The sequence below is a fragment of the Salvelinus alpinus genome, chromosome 19, assembly GCF_045679555.1.
Source record: "Salvelinus alpinus chromosome 19, SLU_Salpinus.1, whole genome shotgun sequence".
In the NCBI taxonomy this organism is placed as follows: Eukaryota; Metazoa; Chordata; class Actinopteri; order Salmoniformes; family Salmonidae; genus Salvelinus; species Salvelinus alpinus.
This window is the reverse complement of record NC_092104.1, coordinates 41,840,175-41,859,888: the sequence shown is the minus strand read 5'-3', so window position 1 is coordinate 41,859,888 and position 19,714 is coordinate 41,840,175. Positions and strand designations below refer to the sequence as shown.

Sequence of the window (19,714 nt, the reverse complement as noted above, 5' to 3'; positions counted from 1 at the left end):
ACATCTTTAAGTTTGCGCTCACCTTAGCACGGATGAAGGCAGTAGGCTGAGGTTCTCCAGGAACAGGGGAAATGGGTGAAACTGGTGTGACTGGGTATGGACTGGAGAAACTGGAGTGACTGGAGAACTAACTGAAGTGATGGGCAGAGTATAGCTTCCCTCTGGGAGGATGAAGTGCAGGTTGTTGCCCACCTGGGTGGTTGTTCCCACAGGTATGATGTTCACACAGGCTAGCAGGGAAAAAACACAAGCAATGACTTTGTACACACAATATCAACATGTTCCCATATCCAACTGTCCAAGTATCCTACCCAATGTGTGAGAGTGTGGGTGTACCAGCCTGGTCTGTTGATCCCTCTTCAGCTTGTTGGCTTCCTCCAAGAAGATACGGTAGCATTCCTCCACAAAATCACTATCAGATAACTCAATACTCAAGCTCCTCAGAACTCAATACCTTGTTCATTCACTTCTTCTATGGTAAGTGGTTCAAAAGGAGCAGATTCTAATTCTATTCCATTAGTTAGCCAATATAACAGCTGGCATTTTGTGATACCCGCGGAAGTGGCTGCTTGCTCTACAAAGTCTGTTGCCGGAACTGGACTAGGCAAGGCAAAATCATGCCCTGGAGTTTGGCCTGGTATTTTCTGAAGACATGGCACTGATGATACGCTTTGTACAAGTGACCAGAAGCTCTGTGTTGCTGTCTGCTTATCTCTCTGGGTCTCAATGGGGAGTTTATGGGGGGAGGAGATCGAGGGAGGGACTAAAACCTTGTGAGGTAGTGAAGATACATGTCCATATAAGACTTCATTGGGTTGAAGAGGGTTACTGTTCTCAACACAGTTGGAGGCAAGCTCACTTTCAAGCAATTCAGGCTCTGCCATCAGTAAGTCGACATCCACATAGCCAACTGGATCATTATGGTGACGTGTCTGTAAAGATGAAGCATCCATTTCGGGACATTCAAGTTCTGTCTCAGTTACTTTCCGCAGTGGCCTCAGCCTCTTGGTAACAAACTATTCTCTCACTTTAACTCCTCAGCTTTTCCAAGCATTTTGAGAGGTCATCGAACACACTCTCAGCACTGTGTTTACCTTCAATTTCCTGACTAGCAGAAACAGTAGATATGACAACACTTATAACCTCATCTTTCACAATCTCAGACACTGCAGGTGGGGATATGACTTTGACTACTTCAGGACTAGGAGTGGACACAGGAAGTGGAATAGCAAGTGGAGCATCAGCCACAGCAGGAACAGCAACAGGAACAGGGTGGACTTCCGCTTTGACTTCCTGTGGAAGGTTTGTGGTGGTCTTACAGGGCTTCTGAGCTCGACTCTTCTTCCTGTCGCTCTCCAGAGGTGGAATATCAATGATGAGGACCCCTTCTTCATCAGTCATCAACTAGCTTGTTTCTACTAGCTTGTGAGGGAGTGAGCTCTTGAGAAGTTTGCTTTGGTTCCCCTTACAAACATTCTCTCTCGTCCTATTCACACTTTGCCCACTTATCCCTGTACTTAAAACAATGACTAGATCACAAAGAAGCTGAGACGTTGGACAAGGGCTATTATTCCAAATCAGTCCTCTGTTTGGAGTTGTCAAACACGTACTTCCTCCTAGAAGAAGAATAGACTGTAGTGGACTGCCTGTGTGAAGATTTGGTGCTATTTCCATTCAAATCTTCACCTGCCGTTTCAGATTTGGGAATCGAGACTTTCTTGGACTCTATGCTTTTACTGTTAATCTGCACAGTTTGGTAAAGGGATAATCTCCTCTGCTCCTTCTCTACCTCATTCCCATTCTCTATTTCCTTGTTAATCCTCTCCAACTCCAAAAGGCAAGGGTCTTTGTCCTCATTGACCTGTGGGGCTCCATTGATGGAAGTGGAACGGGTTTTCCATACACCTGTTTATGGAGAAAAAGTCAATTTTAAACAGATTTGTCATTAAGAATATTAAACGATGTAATAAAGTCCATTGCTACACATCACATGACACTTTTTCCAAAGTGAAATAAAATGCAGCCAAATGATATTGCCTTCCGTCATTCCTTACAAAGGCAGGTTAATGCAATAAGGTTATAGGCCGACTTGAAAACAAGTAATCAGATCGCAAATTGATTAAATAAATGTGCTCCTGCCCATTACCATTTGAGAATGGCATGTTGGAATTAACTAATAGGCCTATTTTGAAAAGTATGGCGAAACCAAAGGCAAGCTGAAGAAGAGATACTTTGGGAAATTTGCATGTAAATACATTACAATAAAACTAGACTAACCTGCCACTTCTGTTACCAGTGATTCATACAGGGTGTTGTCCAACATTCCTCCCTCGACTTTGACATGCTTGTACAGACAGTAAGGCCTATCACAGAGGTCACGTCTGAAAAATGGATAGTATAATTCAGCAAAGAACCCACTGGAAGGCAACATCGGCAACTTATAATTTATCTGTATTCCCGGTATGTTTGATCAAATTCATTAGCGCGTGCACGCTTTCCATCAGTGGCCCACTCACATCACCATGCACCTGTCATGATGTCAGTGTTAGCTGGGGTTTTATAGCATCCGTCATGGCGGGACATTCTGCCAGAAAGGAAGATGCAAAGCGAGAGGGATAACTGGGAGCCCAACAAGCGAGGAGTTTTTGAATAGAGGTCAATGAGAGTGTCGAATTTGGTTAACATTTATGGGATATTTGATCAAAAGTTTCGTAATGATTAGGTTACGAATATACATATATATAAGTAGGACACACAACTTTCAGAAAAAACACTTTATATTGGAGTTGTGCCTGGTCGTCATTAGTTACCACAGCCACAAAGTCATGGCATTTGCTCCATTGGTTTTGTTGGTAGACCTACATTATGCTGAAATAGCCACAATAGCCTGTTGGCTACTGTTTTAAACTGTAAGGGTACAGCCTTAGTGTTCCCTGTAAATGTGTGCTGGAAGTTGCACAAAATTCTCAGAATGTTTACATTTTTGCACACAAGACCAAAAATTTGCTCAGTGCCCCCAAAAATGTGAGGGAACATTGGCCCCCTCCTGTACTCCCTGTTCACCCATGACTGCATGGCCACGCACGCCTCCAACTCAATCATCAAGTTTGCAGACAACACAAGTGGTATGCCTGATTACCAACAATGACAAGACAGCCTACAGGGAGGTGAGGGCCCTGGCGGAGTGGTGCCAGGAAAATAACCTCTCCCTCAACGTCAACAAAACGGAGCTTATTGTGGACTTCAGTAGACACCAGAGGGAGCATGCCCCCATCCACATCGGCCGCAGTGGAGAAGATGAAAAGCTTCACGTTCCTTGGCGTACACATCACTGACAGTGTGTTGAAGTAGTTCTTCAACATCAGGAGGTTAAAGAAATTCAGCTTGGCCCCTAAGACCCTCACAAACCTTTACAGATGCACCATTGAGAGCATCCTGTCAGGCTGTATCACCGCCTGGTACGGCAACTGCAATGTCGACAAGCGCAGGGCTTTCCAGAGGGTGGTGCGGTCTGCCCAGCGGATCACCGGGGACACACTGCCTGCCCTCCTGGACATCTACAGCACCCGGTGTCACAGGAAGGAAAAAAGATCATCAAGGACCTCAGCCACCCGAACCACGGCCTGTTCACCCTGCTATCATGCAGAAGGCGAGGTCTGTACAGGTGCATCAAAGCTGGGACAGTGAGACTGAAAAACAGCTTCTAACTCAAGGCCATCAGACTGTTAAATAATTAAGGCAGTTATACATTTTTTTTAAACATTACAGTACATTCACAACAGATTTCACAACATATTAAGTGTGTAGAGTAGAGCTTATTGATGCTCAATGTAACCCATAGCTGTTGTCAAGCCATTCAGGTCTTTACCTTAACCCATTCTGGCCCATTTCAGGAGTTAGTTTAGTTTATTTGGATAGGAACAAATACAAACACATTGAACAAACAATTGTTCTATAGTGTTTCCTAACTCACGCTCATTTTCAACACCTATCCCTAGTTGGACTTTAATGGAAACCAAAGCGAAGAAATAAGTGCATAATCAATGTTTAAAATAATAATAATCACATAAAATAACATATCTGTACATTATCATAATTATATCACTAAGCAGATGTCAGTCAACAATTAGACGCACAAAGCAAGTCTCAAACATCCAGTATATACCCCTAATATTTACAACTTGGACGTACAGCGCTCTTAATGGAAGCACTTCATACAGTTAATACATGATTGCAATATTGGAGCTGTAGCAACCAGTTGTTGGTGTTTCTTTTGAAACATGTTCCAGCAGTTTATGTTCTTCTGATAAAACGTTCCCCATGCATGTGTCTCCTCGGTAAGAGGACTGACCTATAGACGTTTTATATAGAGGGACCTTGCAGTTTCCCCTGGTGCACCCCCTGGTGGACATTCCAGGCCACTGCAGCTTCTGCATGTGTTTGGTCAGGGATTCAGTGGCAATACCATTGAGACACTTAAACACAAGCTTCACATTTGCAAATCTGATGAAGTTTTTAAACGCTCAGTACATTGTACTATTTCAGGATGTAACAGTGATGGTACCGTACAATGGCTACCCGGACTATTTGCATTGGGTTGCTGCTACTCTCTGTTTGTCATATATACATAGTCACTTTAACTATACATTCATGTACATACTACCTCAATTGGGCCGAACAACCAGTGCTCCCGCACATCGGCTAACCGGGCTATCTGCATCGTGTCCCGCCATCCACCACCCGCCAACCCCTCTTTTACGCTACTGCTACTCTCTGTTCATCATATATGCATAGTCACTTTAACCATATCTACATGTACATACTACCTCAATCAGCCTGACTAACCGGTGTCTGTATGTAGCCTCGCTACTTTTATAGCCTCGCTACTGTATATAGCCTGTCTCTTTACTGTTTTATTTCTTTACTTACCTATTGTTCATCTAATCAACTTTGATTTGATATGCTTTTGGACCAGTATTTTCAGCACACACTTATACGGTGACTCTAAGGGTCTCAGCACTGTCTGGCTGGCCTGGAACCAGGATGTTATACAGTGTGACATGTGAGAGAACACCATTGCATGTAAGAATAAAAAGGCACTGTCAAGACACAGACGAGGTCTTATTAGTCTGAAACAGTAGAAGCTTGCTTTGATAGTTCTGATCTTTTTAGCGTGTTTGTCAAATTTTACCTCTGTGACTTGTTAAATTGTCTCTTTGATGTGGACAGAGAGTGACTGTCACTGGCAGCTTCCTTGTTCAGAAACAGATTGAGACAGTTTTCTTTACATTCCAACCAGGTGGCCACTGAGTCCAGGTGTTCTGTCAAATGTTTAGCAACATCAGCACGTTTTATCAGACACATAGACAAGTGTCATCAGCGTACATTTGAAGGCCGGAACTTGGGCAGGTCTCTGGTAGATCATTAATGTATAATGAAACGAGAATTGAGCCAAGCACCGGACCCTGTGGAAGTCCCATTTTTTTGGTTTTGGAAATGTGGATTAGGTGCTATTGATGACCACACATTGTCCACGGTTTTCCAAATACGAACCAAACCAGCTTATTGCTTTGACTGAGAAATTGAACGTGTGGAGTTTGGAGAGCAGTACACTGTGTCAAAGGTCAAGGAAGACTGATCCGACCACAATTCCCTCATTCAGTGATATCTTGATGTTCTCCAGTTGGAAACAGTTTGCTCTTTCAGTGGAGTATTGTTGTCTGAATCCAAATGGTTCCCAGTGCAAGTACTGATGATCTTCCAGATGTGACATGAGCTGTTCTGCTAGGACTTTCTCCAACACTTTACTTACATCATTGCCACTGGTGGTATTTGGAGGATGAGCAAACGTCATGGCAAGCTCCGTCACCTATTGTATAAAAAAGTTGTTAAATTCATTTCCAGTCTGTCCTTGATCAGACAACACTCTACCCCAACGCTCTACAGTCACTTTTTGATTTAATAGTGGATATCATTTCATCCCAACATTGATTTGTCTTATGTTGTCGGTCAGTAATTCTTTCAGGTCAGTAATTCTCTTTTTCTAACTTCTCCGTATCCTTTCTGGGGATAGCCAGAGGGTTTTCTGATATTTGAATACCCAAGGAGATGTTTTTTGTTGAGTTTTCTAACAATAAGGGTAATGTTGTGATCTGAGATATCTGTTATCGGATGGTGGGTCTTATTGACCAGTTCCTCTTTGTTGGTGAAAATGAGGTCAATCCGTGTTAGGCATGTTTTGCCAATTGTAGTCGTCCCTTTCACCAATTGAGAGAAGTGTGATTTGGTCATGACAGATTTGAGTTTCTTTTTGCCTTGCTTGTCCAGCCAGTTAATGTTGAAGTTGCCTAGGATTAGCCATTCAGACTTAGATTTAAAACCTTTGATCAGTTCATTTAATTTATCATAAAAAGCAACAGTACATGCTCCCGAGTGGCGCAGCGGTCTAAGGCACTGCATCTCAGTGCTAGAGGCATCACTACAGACCCTGGTTCGATTCCAGGCTGTATCACAAACAGACGTGATTGGGAGTCCCATAGGGTGGCGCACAATTGGCTCAGCATCGTCCGGGTTTGGCCATCATTGTAAATAAGAATTTGTTCTTAAACTGACTTGCCTAGTTAAATAAAAATAAATAAACAAGAATGTTGAAGTCCATTTGTGCTGACAGAGTAATATTTATGCCAAGACATTCAATGTCGTTGTCAAGTAGGACATAGGGTCTTTGATGTAAATCAATACTCCCACTCCTGGTGTTTCTATCGTGCTGCTGTGCTGTTTGTTGCGACTTGGCTACCTGCCAAACGTTTAGTTTTTTTACTTTTAATAACGGTTTAATCAAAACTCTGCATTTAACACATTTACCAATGTCTTAGTTTTCCCCTCGCTCAACTTTTTTCATTCGACTTTTTCACTCTGGACGCTTTAGTACCTGGATACCAACAACCGAGCCAGGCCACCAAGAGCTCCACTCATACAACGCTCTCTATAGAACTACTAAAGGAAAGTGCTTATTTCCAGTGTGTGAGTGTGACTCCAATTGTTGTACATGTTGTAATTGTATGTTTTGTATCCCCCACGACTACAGACACTGGGGACACGCCTGAGAGGCTACACCAAATGCTAACACGTATTCGGGCCAGTGCGTAGCAAGGAACAGCCGGTGACCTACAACTGACCCAGCAGCCATCGCCATCACCCGCCCCGCAGCACTTCTCTTTCGCTCTTCACATTCAACAAGAGACAGACAACACAGTTGTGCGAGGCGTTGGGACGGGCGCCTGCGGCAATGGAGGGAGACAGACTTTCAGGACACTTAACAAAGAGCTTCAGTTTGTTTCAGAATGGTGGCAAGGAATAAATGAGTCATAAATATTTGGCATAAATCATTCACTAAACCCCAATTAAATTGTTTAATGAATATTGTGGAAATTGAGCAAGTTGAGGAGACTAAACTGGTGGATTATAAACTGTCATGGTCAAAACATATTGAAACAACAAATCAAATGAATCTTATTTGTCACATGGGCTGAATACAACAGGTGTAGCCCTTACCGTACAAGCCCTTAACTCTTTCTTCAACTGCATTTTTGGTTAAGAAAATGTTTACCAAATAAACTAAAGTGAAAAAACACAAAAAAAGAACACAATAACAATAACGAGGTTATATACAGGGGGTACCGGTACCGGGTCAATGTGCAGGGGTACAGGTTAGTTGAGGTTATTTGTACATGTAAGTAGGGGTAAAGTGACTATGCATAGATAATAAACAGCAAGTAGCAGCAGTGTCAGAGGAAGGCCCTAAAAATTGTCAAAGACCCCAGCCACCCCAGTCTTAGACTGTTCTCTACTACCGCATGGCAAGCGGTACCGGAGTGCCAAGTCTAGGACAAAAAGGCTTCTCAACAGTTTAAGACTGTTGAACAGGTAATCAAATGGCTACCCGGACTAAGATATTGACATGTTGAATGCACCGAGCTGTCTGTTTGAACTACCGGCACACAGCTCAGACACCCATGCATACCCCACAAGACTTGTCAGCAGAGGTCTCTTCACAGTCCCCAAGTCCAGAACAGACTGTGGGAGGCACACAGTACTACATAGAGCCATGACTACATGGAACTTTATTCCACATCAAGTAACTCATGGCCGCAGTAAAATTATATTTAAAAAACAGATAAAAAAATATACCTTATGGAACAGTGGGGACTGTGAAGCAACACAAACATGGGCACAGACACATGCATACAAACACATGATAACATACGCACTATACACACACAAACACATGGATTTTGTTTAAAAAAAATTATAACTGCCTTAATTTTGATAGACCCCAGGAAGCAGCAGCTAATGGGGATCCATAATAAATACAAATGAATCGGTGCATTAGCGATCGTCTAACTCAGGTAATACTCACATCACACAGTGTCCATGATGGTTTCTATCACCCTTATACTTCCTGGGTGGGCTTTCGTGACTGTCTTCTTCACTTGTGATCTAGGGACTTTGGTCCTGTTAATCATCATTTTCTTTACCTTCTTTTTAGCTGGATAACCTGTTTCAGACAGTGAGTTCTTTTCTCTAGGCTTCTTGCTTGCATGTAGAACACCTAGGGACTGAAAATAAGATAGAATAGAGGATGGATTCCCTTCTTTTGCACTCCCAAGTGAGTTGCACCTCCTCCTGTTCATCTTGCTATCTTCGGTCTTGCCTTTCTCCTTTTGTTTTACTGAGTAAAACAACAGGTCAAGGGAAGGCAGAGGTCAATAATCCAGGGTGGTGTGACAAGGTACAGAATGGCAGGCAGGCTCAGCGCAGGCAGAATGGTCAAAACCGGGAAACCAGAAAAAGACAGGCGCAAGGGGAAAACCACTGGTAGGCTTGACGTACAAAACAAACTGGCAACAGACAAACAGAGAACACAGGTATAAATACACTGGAGATAATGGGGAATATGGGCGACACCTGGAGGGGGGTGGAGACAAGCACAAAGACAGGTGAAACAGATCAGGGTGTGACAGGTGCAGGGTATTGTGCCGGGCCGGCATGACGGTGTTCATTGCCCTGTCCATAGTAAAATATTTTTGACCCAGTGTGGATCGATCTTTGCAGAGTGGGGTATGGGCTTGCTTCAATGTAAACAAAGCAGTCTCCATTGGAACAGTTAATTAGTTGGTTCTTGTATAGAATCATGCGTTTCATCACTTTCCCCACAGTTTTGCAGCCTGCTTTAGTTAGAAACTAATTCAGGCAGCTCTTTGGTTGTCTTAGGTCTCTCTTTATGTAGTGTTGTGGTGTCTCTCTTGTCGTGATGTGTGTTTTGTACTATATTTTTAAGTTTTAATCCCAGCCCACGTCCACGCAGGAGGCCTTTTGCCTTCTGGTAGGCCGTCATTGTAAATAAGAATTTGTTCTTAACTGACTTACCTAGTTAAATAAATAAAGGTAACTTGGACTGAGTTCTGATTGGCCATGCATGACTTCAACCTGAAAGGGTTGTTTTCCTTGAACACTGCATGCTTTCCACAGACAGATATTCCTCTAATTGGAGTTTTGCCCTTGTTTCCTTTTATGTAGATGGATACGCCAGTGCTCTAACTCTCTGTACTGACCTAAGGTGGCTTGGGTGGATTTCCTGGATGAGGCTATGGTAGAGCTCTTCTTCTTTCAGAGGGTTAGCTATGGCCTCCTCCCTTGTAAGGATTTCTCTCTCCAAAATGAAGATAGGAAGAACAGTTTCCTTTGACGTGTTGCGCCTGGCAGCCTTCTTTTCTAAACCATTTTCCTTGGTGCTGCTTGATGTGTCAGCCTCCATGTACTCGGCCATGTTGACTGGTTCTGATTTCCCTATATTATGTCAAAAATCACAACAAATGCTTCTATCATCACAAAAATACTTATCCAACATTGTCGCGAGTAATGTAGTGAATATAATTCCCGCTGTATAAACATTGGATGGTTGATTTTGTACTATATATTCACTAGGCCACCAGACTGCTAAGAGATTTCAGGCCCTGGGATTGATTAGTGTGCAGGACTTGCAGCTCTTCCCATTGGTTGACCTGGTGAGGGAGTTCGGAGCCTCCAACGCTCATCGTCTCCAGAATCTAGCCTTGGGCATAGATGACACTCCAGTCACCCCACTGAAAATGAAAACTGATTGTCACGATCGTCTTGAGGATAATGAGTGGAACCAAGGCGCAGCGTGTGAAAAATACATTCTCTTTTATTAGAGAGACGAACAACGAACGAAACACTTATAACAAAACTAAACAAAACAACAAACGACCGTGAAGCTACAAACGTAAGTGCAATACAAAAGCTACAAACGTTCTACATAGACAATTACCCACAAACGCATAATGCCTATGGCTGCCTTAAATATGGCTCCCAATCAGAGACAAATGAAAGACAGCTGTCTCTGATTGAGAACCACTCAGGCAACCATAGACATACCTAGACACATTCACTAAACACAACCCCATACACTAAAACAAAGAATAAAACAAAGAAAACAAAGAATACTAAGGCCAGGGCATGACAGTACCCCCCCCCCCCCCAAAGGTGCGGACTCCGGCCGCAAAACCTAACACAGAAGGGGAGGGTCCGGGGTGGGCCTTCCTATGGCGGCGGCTCGGGTGCGGGACGTGACCCCCACTCCACCATTGTCAATACCAGCTTTGGTGTCTCTGGTAGATCCTGGCTGGCTGGCGGCTCTGGAAGATCCTGGCTGGCTGGCGGCTCTGGCAGCTCATGGCTGGCGGTAGGCTCTGGCTGCTCATGGCTGGCTGGCGACTCTGGCTGCTCATGGCTGGCTGGCGACTCTGGCTGCTCATGGCTGGCTGGCGACTCTGGCTGCTCATGGCTGGCTGGCGACTCTGGCTGCTCATGGCTGGCTGGCGACTCTGGCTGCTCATGGCTGGCTGGCGGCTCTGGCTGCTCATGGCTGGCTGACGGCTCTGGCTGCTCATGGCTGGCTGACGGCTCTGGCTGCTCATGGCTGACGGAAGGCTCTGGCTGCTCCTGTCTGGCGGAAGGCTCTGGCGGCTCCTGTCTGGCGGAAGGCTCTGGCGGCTCCTGTCTGGCGGAAGGCTCTGGCGGCTCCTGACTGGCTGGCGGCTCTGGCGGCTCCTGACTGGCTGGCGGCTCTGGCGGCTCCTGACTGGCTGGCGGCTCTGGCGGCTCCTGACTGGCTGGCGGCTCTGGCGGCTCCTGACTGGCTGGCGGCTCTGGCGGCTCCTGACTGACGGACGGCTCTGGCGGCTCCTGACTGACGAACGGCTCTAATGGCTCGGGACAGACGGATGGCTCAGATGGCGCTGGGCAGACGGATGGCTCAGATGGCGCTGGGCAGACGGATGGCTCAGATGGCGCTGGGCAGACGGATGGCTCAGATGGCGCTGGGCAGACGGATGGCTCAGATGGCACTGGGCAGACGGATGGCTCACTTAAATCTGCCGTGTTGTTCATCAGGCAACAATGATGCCTTGGCACAACTGGTCACCATGGCCATGAAGCTCTTCCACAAGATGGTGGACACCAGCACAGGCTTCCACCTCACCCTCCTCAACATGTGCTTCAGTAACATGCAGGCCAGGTGTGCTGCTGTCAGCAAGGCATACATCTGTGCCTTCTTCACACACAGATCTCTTGAGAAAACCCAGGCCTCCTCTGTGTCAGGTAAGACATCTGGATTTCACCCATAAGATATCAACTAATATCTCTGTCTCAGGCCTTACCCCTGCAATGTGCACTCCCTATGTGTCATCTTCGGAATTCTAAACATGTGCATCCTTTCTCTCTCTCTCCGTCCGCTATAGGATGATCCGTCTCAAAGTGTGCTTGGTAACCTCACAGTGCAGGCTGGATCTGATGTTGAAGGTAGGACAGAGTGGTTGACTGGTCAGGATGCATCACAGGGGATACCAGACACACCTTCCAACCTTAGCATAGCCCTGAGGCCTCCCAGCAGCAGCCAAGGTTGGGTGAGTGCTGCATAGGTGGAACAGTAGATGATAAAAGGACCAACAGTCCTGGGATGACAGATTTTCCTTGATTGCCCCCAAACATTGACCCTGAGGTGTTCAGACTCCTGCCTGGTGACATCCAGAAGGAATTGTTATCACCTGCCTACCTGAGACCGTCCAGGGCCACCTCAGCCGGAGCCAGCAGACAGCCCACTCATCTCACAACAATCTTTCAGAACAGCCTGTCTCTCTCTCTCAGCCTGTTCCATGCAAACTTAATGACTAATTTCACAGCACTCTCAGAGACCATAAATAAACTGCCAAGGGCTTTGACAGACAGCCCAACGCACCAACAACCAACAAACACAAGGAACTCACAGTCACCTCCCCGCAGTCTTCACTCACAGACCGTTTGGAGGAGGGAAACTCCTCTACAGGCCTTGTGTCACAAAGGCAGTCGGCTGACTGGGGAGTTCCAGGAAACGTGGAGATTCATACAGATACACTATACAGTTCATTCGGAACGTATTCAGACCCCTTGAATTTTTCCACAATTTGTTAATGTTCAGCCTTATTCTAAAATTGATTAAATAGTTTTTTTCCCCCTCATCAATCTACACACAATACTCCATAACAACAAAGCAAATGTATAAAAATTAAAAAAATTAAATATCACATTTACATAAGTATTCGAACCCTTTACTCAATAGTTTGTTGAAGCACCTTTGGTAGCAATAACAGCCATGAGTCTTCTTGGGTATGACGTTACAAGCTTAGCTGTGTGCTTGGGGTCGTTGTCTTGTTGGAAGGTGAACCTTTGCCCCAGTCTGAGGACCTGAGCGCTCTGGATCAGGTTTTCATCAAGGATCTCTCTGTACTTTTCTCCGTTCATCTTTCCCTCAATCCTGACTAGTTTCCCAGTCCCTGCCACTGAAAAACATCCCCACAACATGATGCTGCCACATCATAGGATGCCACCTTTCCAACAAGTCAGTTTGTCAAATCTTTGCCCTGCTAGAGCTGCCCCGGTCAACTGTAAGTGCTGTTATTGTGAAGTGGAAACGTCTAGGAGCAACAACGGCTGAGCCGTGAAGTGGTAGGCCACACAAGCTCACAAAACGGGACCGCCAATGTCTGAAGCGTGTAAAAATCATCTGTCCTCGGTTCCAACACTCAGTTCCAAACTGCCTCTGGAAGCAACGTTAGCACAATAACTTTTCGTCAGGAGATTGATGGGTTTCCATGTCCGAGCAGCCACACACAAGCCTAAGATCACCATGCGCAATGCCACGCATCGGCTGGAGTGATGTAAAGCTTGCCGCCATTGGACTCTGGAGCAGTGGAAACGCATTCTTCCCCTCTCTCTGCCCTCGGACACTAGATAAGGGTTCAGAGGTCAGGGATGGTCTCTGTGTCCACACAACGGTCAGGGTGTTTGTTGTGGACAATCAGAGGGATGGCCATTACTGGCCCATTGAGAGGGAACAAGGGCTTTACTAGACTAGGGGATCCAGAATGGACCAGTACAAACAGCTGTACTCTTGACTTACTGGATCGGCACTTTCTGTTACATTAGTAAAAATGGCTGCATGGTGTCAGTGGAATCCTCTTTTAACGATAAGAGGATGGCACTTAATTACTTTTCATAAATTCAAAAAAGTATTTTTTTTATTAATTTACAAATAATTTATTAAATAAATAGTTCCTATAAATAACATATTAACAACATAATATTAACCAACATTATACAAGAAGCATATTAATCACAATTGCCTTGAGAAAAGATGGTAAAATAAACATCTTTGGCTACATGACATGCCTATTGTACAAGAAGAGCAAGATTAATAAATACTTGAACGGACAGACAACTATTCCTGGTATGTGTTCATACAACACAGTCCTACAATTGAAACATATTTCAAAGAGAATTGTCAGTTGATATCCTACAGCTCATTCCCTGTCGTCCAAATAAATAATCAATCAATACTGTACGTAATCAATACATATAAGATCAATGTGTCACTCAAGGAATGTGGTCATATTGCAGGATTTGAAACGTGTTCTCTGGAGTGATGAATCACGCTTCACCATCTGGCAGTCGGACGGACAAATCTGTGTTTGGTGGATGGCAGGAGAACGTTACCTGCCCAAATGTATAGTGCCAACTGTAAAGTTTGGTGGAGGAGGAATAAGGGTCTGGGGCTGTTTTTCAGGGTTCGGGCTAGGCCACTTAGTTCCAGTGAAGAGAGATCTTAATGCTACAATGACATTCTAGACGATTCTGTGCTTCCAAATTTGTGGCAACAGTTTGGGGAAGGCCCTTTCCTGTTTCAGCATGACAATGCCCCCGTGCACAAAGCGAGGTCCATACAGAAATGGTTTGTCGAGATCAGCGTGGAAGAATTTGACTGGCGTGCACAGAGCCCTGACCTCAACCCCATCGGACACCTTTGGGATGAATTGGAACGCCGACTGCGAGCCAGGCCTCATCGCCCAACATCAGTGCCCGACCTCACTAATGCTCTTGTGGCTGAATGGAAGCAAGTCCCCACAGAAAAGCTCCGACATCTAGTGGAAAGCCTTCCCAGAAGAGTGGAGGCTGTTATAGCAGTAAAGGGGGGACCAACTCCATATTAATGCCCATGATTTTGGAATGAGATGTTCGACGAACAGGTGAACACTGACTTTTGGTACGTAGTCTAGACCTGGTATAAAAATGATGTACAAACGGTGGGTGACACAATACAAGTTACCCCCACATGCCTACCCACAAGTTGATCTCAAGATGATGTCCTAATGCATTAGAAAGGGAAAAACTCAGTTTAGAGTATTAGCCAACTTGTTGAGATTCCAGAAGAATAAGAGGGAGAAATGACTTTTAGGGGGTTTACAAATCTCCCAGTTTGCTGAGTTCCACGGACATCCACATAAGCACACATTATTTGTAGACAGGGCCGCAATCCAGTTATTAAAGAGCTTTTCCCCCCTGAGAAATACCAGAAAACACAAGGTCTGTGAACACCGCACTCTGTGGTTCTTTTTTTAGCTGGAAACTCCTCCCTTATAGCATGTGAGAGGGGGAAAGGTTCAGGCAATAGCTATGTGTTTGCCAAGGACTGGTTGAGCTCCCTGAATGGAAGTTGGCAGTACCTCTGGCTAAATCGGTAAGATTGAATTTATTTAATCTTTATTTATTTATCGTTTTTCTCCAATCTTGGTAGAGTGAAGTTCATGCATTTTGTAGCAGCATCATTGAGTGGCATATTGGTTTACTCATCTCCAGGCATTTCATCAGGCATTGTATTGTCTGTCACACTGTATTGTTGGGGGCATTATAGTTGGCCTACATTTTCTGAAAAGGCATTTTGAGACGTTCCTTACAGTGAGGGAAAAAAGTATTTGATCCCCTGCTGATTTTGTGTTTCTTCCATTTGCGAATAATCGCACCAACTGTTGTCACCTTCTCACCAAGCTGCTTGGCGATGGTCTTGTAGCCCATTCCAGCCTTGTGTAGGTCTACAATCTTGTCCCTGACATCCTTGGAGAGCTCTTTGGTCTTGGCCATGGTGGAGAGTTTGGAATCTGATTGATTGCTTCTGTGGACAGGTGTCTTTTATACAGGTAACAAACTGAGATTAGGAGCACTCCCTTTAAGAGTGTGCTCCTAATCTCAGCTCGTTACCTGTATAAAAGACACCTGGGAGCCAGAAATCTTTCTGATTGAGAGGGGGTCAAATACTTATTTCCCTCATTAAAATGCAAATCAATTTATAACATTTTTGACATGCGTTTTTCTGGATTTTTGTTGTTGTTATTCTGTCTCTCACTGTTCAAATAAACCTACCATTTAAATTATAGACTGATCATTTCTTTGTCAGTGGGCAAACGTACAAAATCAGCAGGGGATCAAATACTTTTTTCCTTCACTGTATGTGCATAATGGCCATTTATCTTCAAAAGAATCTGCATACAGATTCATTTGTTCTATGGATAATTTGCACATTCTCTGCATACAAAATAAATATTGTCCAACGTCTTACATATTTCGGGCATCACAGACATATGCCATTGAAAGAATTTCCTCCAGCCTACTTTTTCTCATCTTTCAATAAAGACAACAGACAACTGAGCAGAAATGTCATATTGATAATCCACACTGGAAATGAGTCAGCATTTCATATTGGCATCTCATGCCTTCTTCAGTGCCTAAGGAATCTGAGTCGTATGACAGGCCGATTCCAAGTATGAAGCAGATTTGGAAATAAAACATTTTAAATGAACAATAAGGCTGTGCTTTTAGACTGTTCCCAACACAATAATGGATCAGTTGATGTCCATGGCGGTAATGATGTAAAAATGTCAACGTCCCTTTTGATATTTTCTTCCACTTGATCTTCATCCACATACTACAAGATGCTTTGTCATGCTATTACTCAAATAAAGAGTTACCAGTGGAACTGAATAAGTTACAGGAGCCCAAGGTCGTTTTGCACTCTTTGTATTCTGTCTCTGTACTATTTGAGAGTGTACTGTATGTAGACAATGAATAGAAGCCACAGTTTAGAGTTTTCCTGCAGCTCACACAGGACAGCCACTTGACCGCTCATGTGAAAGCTGGGTCGAGTCATGTGCTAGCTCTGCTCTGATCAGCTTTTAATGACTCGAAGTTGTGACGGCCTACTAAGCCCCTGTGATCATGAACCCACTGACTGGGAATTTCAGCTATGTGTTAGGCCAATGTTTGCCTATTTGTTCAATCCTTTTAGGGCACTTTGTAGTATATTGGCTATATTTACAGTACTTACAATGAAATTACAATAGCCTATATACAGTATATGTATGACAGTTTCAAAGTATATTAGTTAAGGGCACGAATCAAGCCAGCAATGTCTTCTGGGAGACCTGTATTGAATTTTCTGAAGTCCTGGCAATGTAATAGTAATTAATAGTAATGTATTCATTGTTGCTGTATTAATTGTAAATGTGGTGAATGTACCACTATTCACAGTAACGTCTGTAATATCAGTTATGGCTATATTTACGAGTAAGATATGACTATAATAGCCTACAGTACTTTGGTTTCATATTTTAGGGCAGGTTTGGCACGAGGCTGCACAATGACGACTGATTGGGATTATGACTACCTGATCAAGCTCTTGTCGTTAGGGGACTCTGGAGTGGGGAAGACCACTTTCCTCTACAGGTACACCGACAACAAGTTCAACCGCAAGTTCACCACCACAGTGGGAATAGACTTCAGGGAAAAGAGAGTGGTGAGTCGTGATGCTTTACTTGTGTGCAGCCCATGACATTCCTTTCAAACATATCATTCATGTTCAGTCATCCTTGCTCCACACCAGCTTCCAATGATAATGTGGTTATACAAATTCAAATGTTGAATATTGGATTCTTTTTTTGGATGGAATAGTAGGGGATCAACTCACAATTAAAATATAACATTTGTAAAAATAAAATAAAAAACATATTCCAGAGCAGAAGAGCATGCCTTTGGTCCCAGCTCTTGAGATGACACTTATTCTACAGCTTTCTTGTGTCTTCAGACGTATTTGGGCACTGGCTCTAATGGAACGACAGAGAAGACTTTTAAAGTGCACCTACAGCTCTGGGACACAGCAGGGCAAGAGAGGTAGGCCACAACAAGCTGACAGTACATGTGATATCTGAACTGTCCTGCTCTGCAAGTCTGTCACATTTCACGGTATTTGCCGTTTTTCTAGGAGTATATTGTATTTAGAAATTAAAAGGCAATTTTGTATCATTGTTAGATTAGCATTTTCAATGGTATAATCCACATCCATAACGTTACCAGTGTTCGAACATTGTTGTAATTGTATAAATTCCAGGTTCAGAAGTCTCACTACAGCCTTCTTCAGAGACGCAATGGGCTTCCTTCTTATGTTTGATCTGACCAATCAGCAGAGTTTTCTGAATGTCAGGAACTGGATGAGTATGTCTCAGCACACGTATCTGCCAAAGCACTTAGATCAATGTCAGCCTATAATCAGTTTGAATCATCCATTTAGTAGAGCCTGTAAGTACAATACCACATTGATAGTGTATTTTACGTTGAATTTGGCATTATAGTAAATTATCTCAATCTAGCAGGGTAGGTTACTGTTTGTGATTCAAATACTAACTTACACATCCATCAATAACTGTAATTTGATTACCTCTTGTTGTGATTGTTCAGGTCAGCTACAGGCAAATGCCTATTGTGACAGTCCAGACATAGTCTTAGTTGGCACCAAAGCAGACCTCAAAGACCTGAGAGATGTACAAGGAACACAAGCCAGGGACCTGGCGGACAGATATTGGTAAGTGAGATGGATACCTGCTTGCTCAGGACAAAGTTCTGCTATCTCCACAAAATGTGATCTGACCATTGGCACTGCTCTCTTCTCCAGCGAACCTCCATGAACTGAGGGTGTTTGAGTTCATACTTTTAGCACAACTGTAAAGCATTCGTACCGATCTAGAGCGAATGCTCCAAACAGAAGTAGTACTATTGTACTACTTCTGTTAATTCACCAGGAGGTTGAGTCAGTTAGCTACTACCACCCACTCTATGGAGCCTCTTCAGCATCTTTAAAGGACCAGTGCAATCAAAAATGTGATTTCTTGTGTTTGATATATATTTCCACACTGAAGTTAGAATAATACTGTGAAATTGTGAAAATTATTATAATGGCCTTTTAGTGTAAAAGCTGTTTGAAAATACTGGCTGAAATTTCAGCCTGTTTAGGTGGGATGGAGATTTGGCCTGCCTTTTTAATTCACCAGGTGGTAAATGAGTTATTAGACCAATAAGAAAGAGTTCCTAACCTCTCTGCCAATAACGGCTAGTGAAATTTCCCCCCCCTCCCCACTCAGACAACTCCCAGACAGTCTGAGGAATTCCTCAGAAAACAATCACAGTAAGGTACTTAATTGTTACCCAGAATTGATTTGATACTAAGATACAAACGGCTGCATTAGACCTTTAAAATAAAAATGACCCTATTAGAAATAAACCACAACTCAACTGAACGTTGTGGCCTTTATCCATTCATTAATAATCACTATAATCAGTATAGTGTTCAGGTTAATAAGTCCTTCCCTTTCTCCCTAGTGTCCCCTACTTTGAGACGAGTAGTGCCACAGGGGATGAGGTAGACCAGGCAGTGACCACTCTGCTGGACCTGGTGATGAGGCGCATGGAGCAGAACACAGAGGGGCCTGTGTCAGAGGCTGCCAATGGGAGCGCAGTCATTAACAAAGTGGCCGAAACCTCCACCAGCAGGAAGTGTGCCTGTTAGGATGTCAGCCACATTTCATGGACATGTGGTTGGCTGCATTCAGAATGAAGGACCATCCATTCAAATGTGTAACTATTGCATCATAGGAGTTTTATTATATTGGAAAGTTCAATTATCCCATACAGTATTTTAAGGATGTGTATTATCCTCTTATGCAATAATGTGTGTTTATTTTTGGATTGATAACTGCTGCACTGGCTATTTATTCCCGACCTGGTTAGTATTATTTTCAGAGTCTGTACTTGTGCTGTATGTTAATGACCCAGATACAAGTAATATAACACACAATCCAGTTTTATAACATTTGTAAAATGATTAAAAAGTACATGAAAGCACCATGTGTAGATCTCAAGCCAATATTTGTAATATGACTAGGCTTTGTGTGATTCTAAATTGATAAATACTAATCAAAAGTGTTTGAAGAAGAGT

General features: G+C 43.7%; 1 protein-coding gene, 1 long non-coding RNA gene and 1 pseudogene across 3 annotated transcripts; 2 read left to right on the top strand and 1 right to left on the bottom strand.

Moving 5' to 3' along the window:
- Window positions 1-18: 18 nt before the first annotated feature.
- On the bottom strand, window positions 19-2,431 carry LOC139545869 (uncharacterized; annotated as a pseudogene).
- Window positions 2,432-5,903: 3,472 nt separating this feature from the next.
- Window positions 5,904-7,644, top strand: LOC139545626 (uncharacterized). The gene is made up of 2 exons (XR_011669100.1): window positions 5,904-6,025; window positions 6,929-7,644. It is a non-coding gene; the product is annotated as an uncharacterized lncRNA (long non-coding RNA).
- Window positions 7,645-14,616: 6,972 nt separating this feature from the next.
- On the top strand, window positions 14,617-19,620 carry LOC139545624 (ras-related protein Rab-27B-like). 2 transcript variants are annotated; one of them, XM_071353597.1, is made up of 6 exons: window positions 14,617-15,133; window positions 17,041-17,242; window positions 17,531-17,616; window positions 17,834-17,937; window positions 18,181-18,304; window positions 19,099-19,620. In XM_071353597.1, exons 2-6 carry the CDS (start codon window positions 17,087-17,089, stop codon window positions 19,283-19,285), a joined length of 657 nt encoding a protein of 218 aa, XP_071209698.1. In that variant the 5' UTR covers window positions 14,617-15,133; window positions 17,041-17,086; the 3' UTR covers window positions 19,286-19,620. The 2 variants fall into 2 exon arrangements, with proteins under 2 accessions (XP_071209698.1, XP_071209697.1); XM_071353596.1 differs by having other exon boundaries at window positions 14,621-15,133; window positions 17,062-17,242.
- The last annotated feature ends 94 nt before the right edge of the window (window positions 19,621-19,714 follow it).

What these genes read in the sequence shown, in the direction of transcription:
- LOC139545624 (XM_071353597.1), top strand. Translation starts at nt 17,087, where the DNA reads ATGACGACTGATTGGGATTATGACTACCTGATCAAGCTCTTGTCGTTA. An exon ending in GAATGTCAGGAACTGGATGA is followed by an intron (nt 17,938 to 18,180) that starts GTATGTCTCAGC and finishes GTGATTGTTCAG; the next exon opens with GTCAGCTACAGGCAAATGCC. An exon ending in GACCTGGCGGACAGATATTG is followed by an intron (nt 18,305 to 19,098) that starts GTAAGTGAGATG and finishes CTTTCTCCCTAG; the next exon opens with TGTCCCCTACTTTGAGACGA.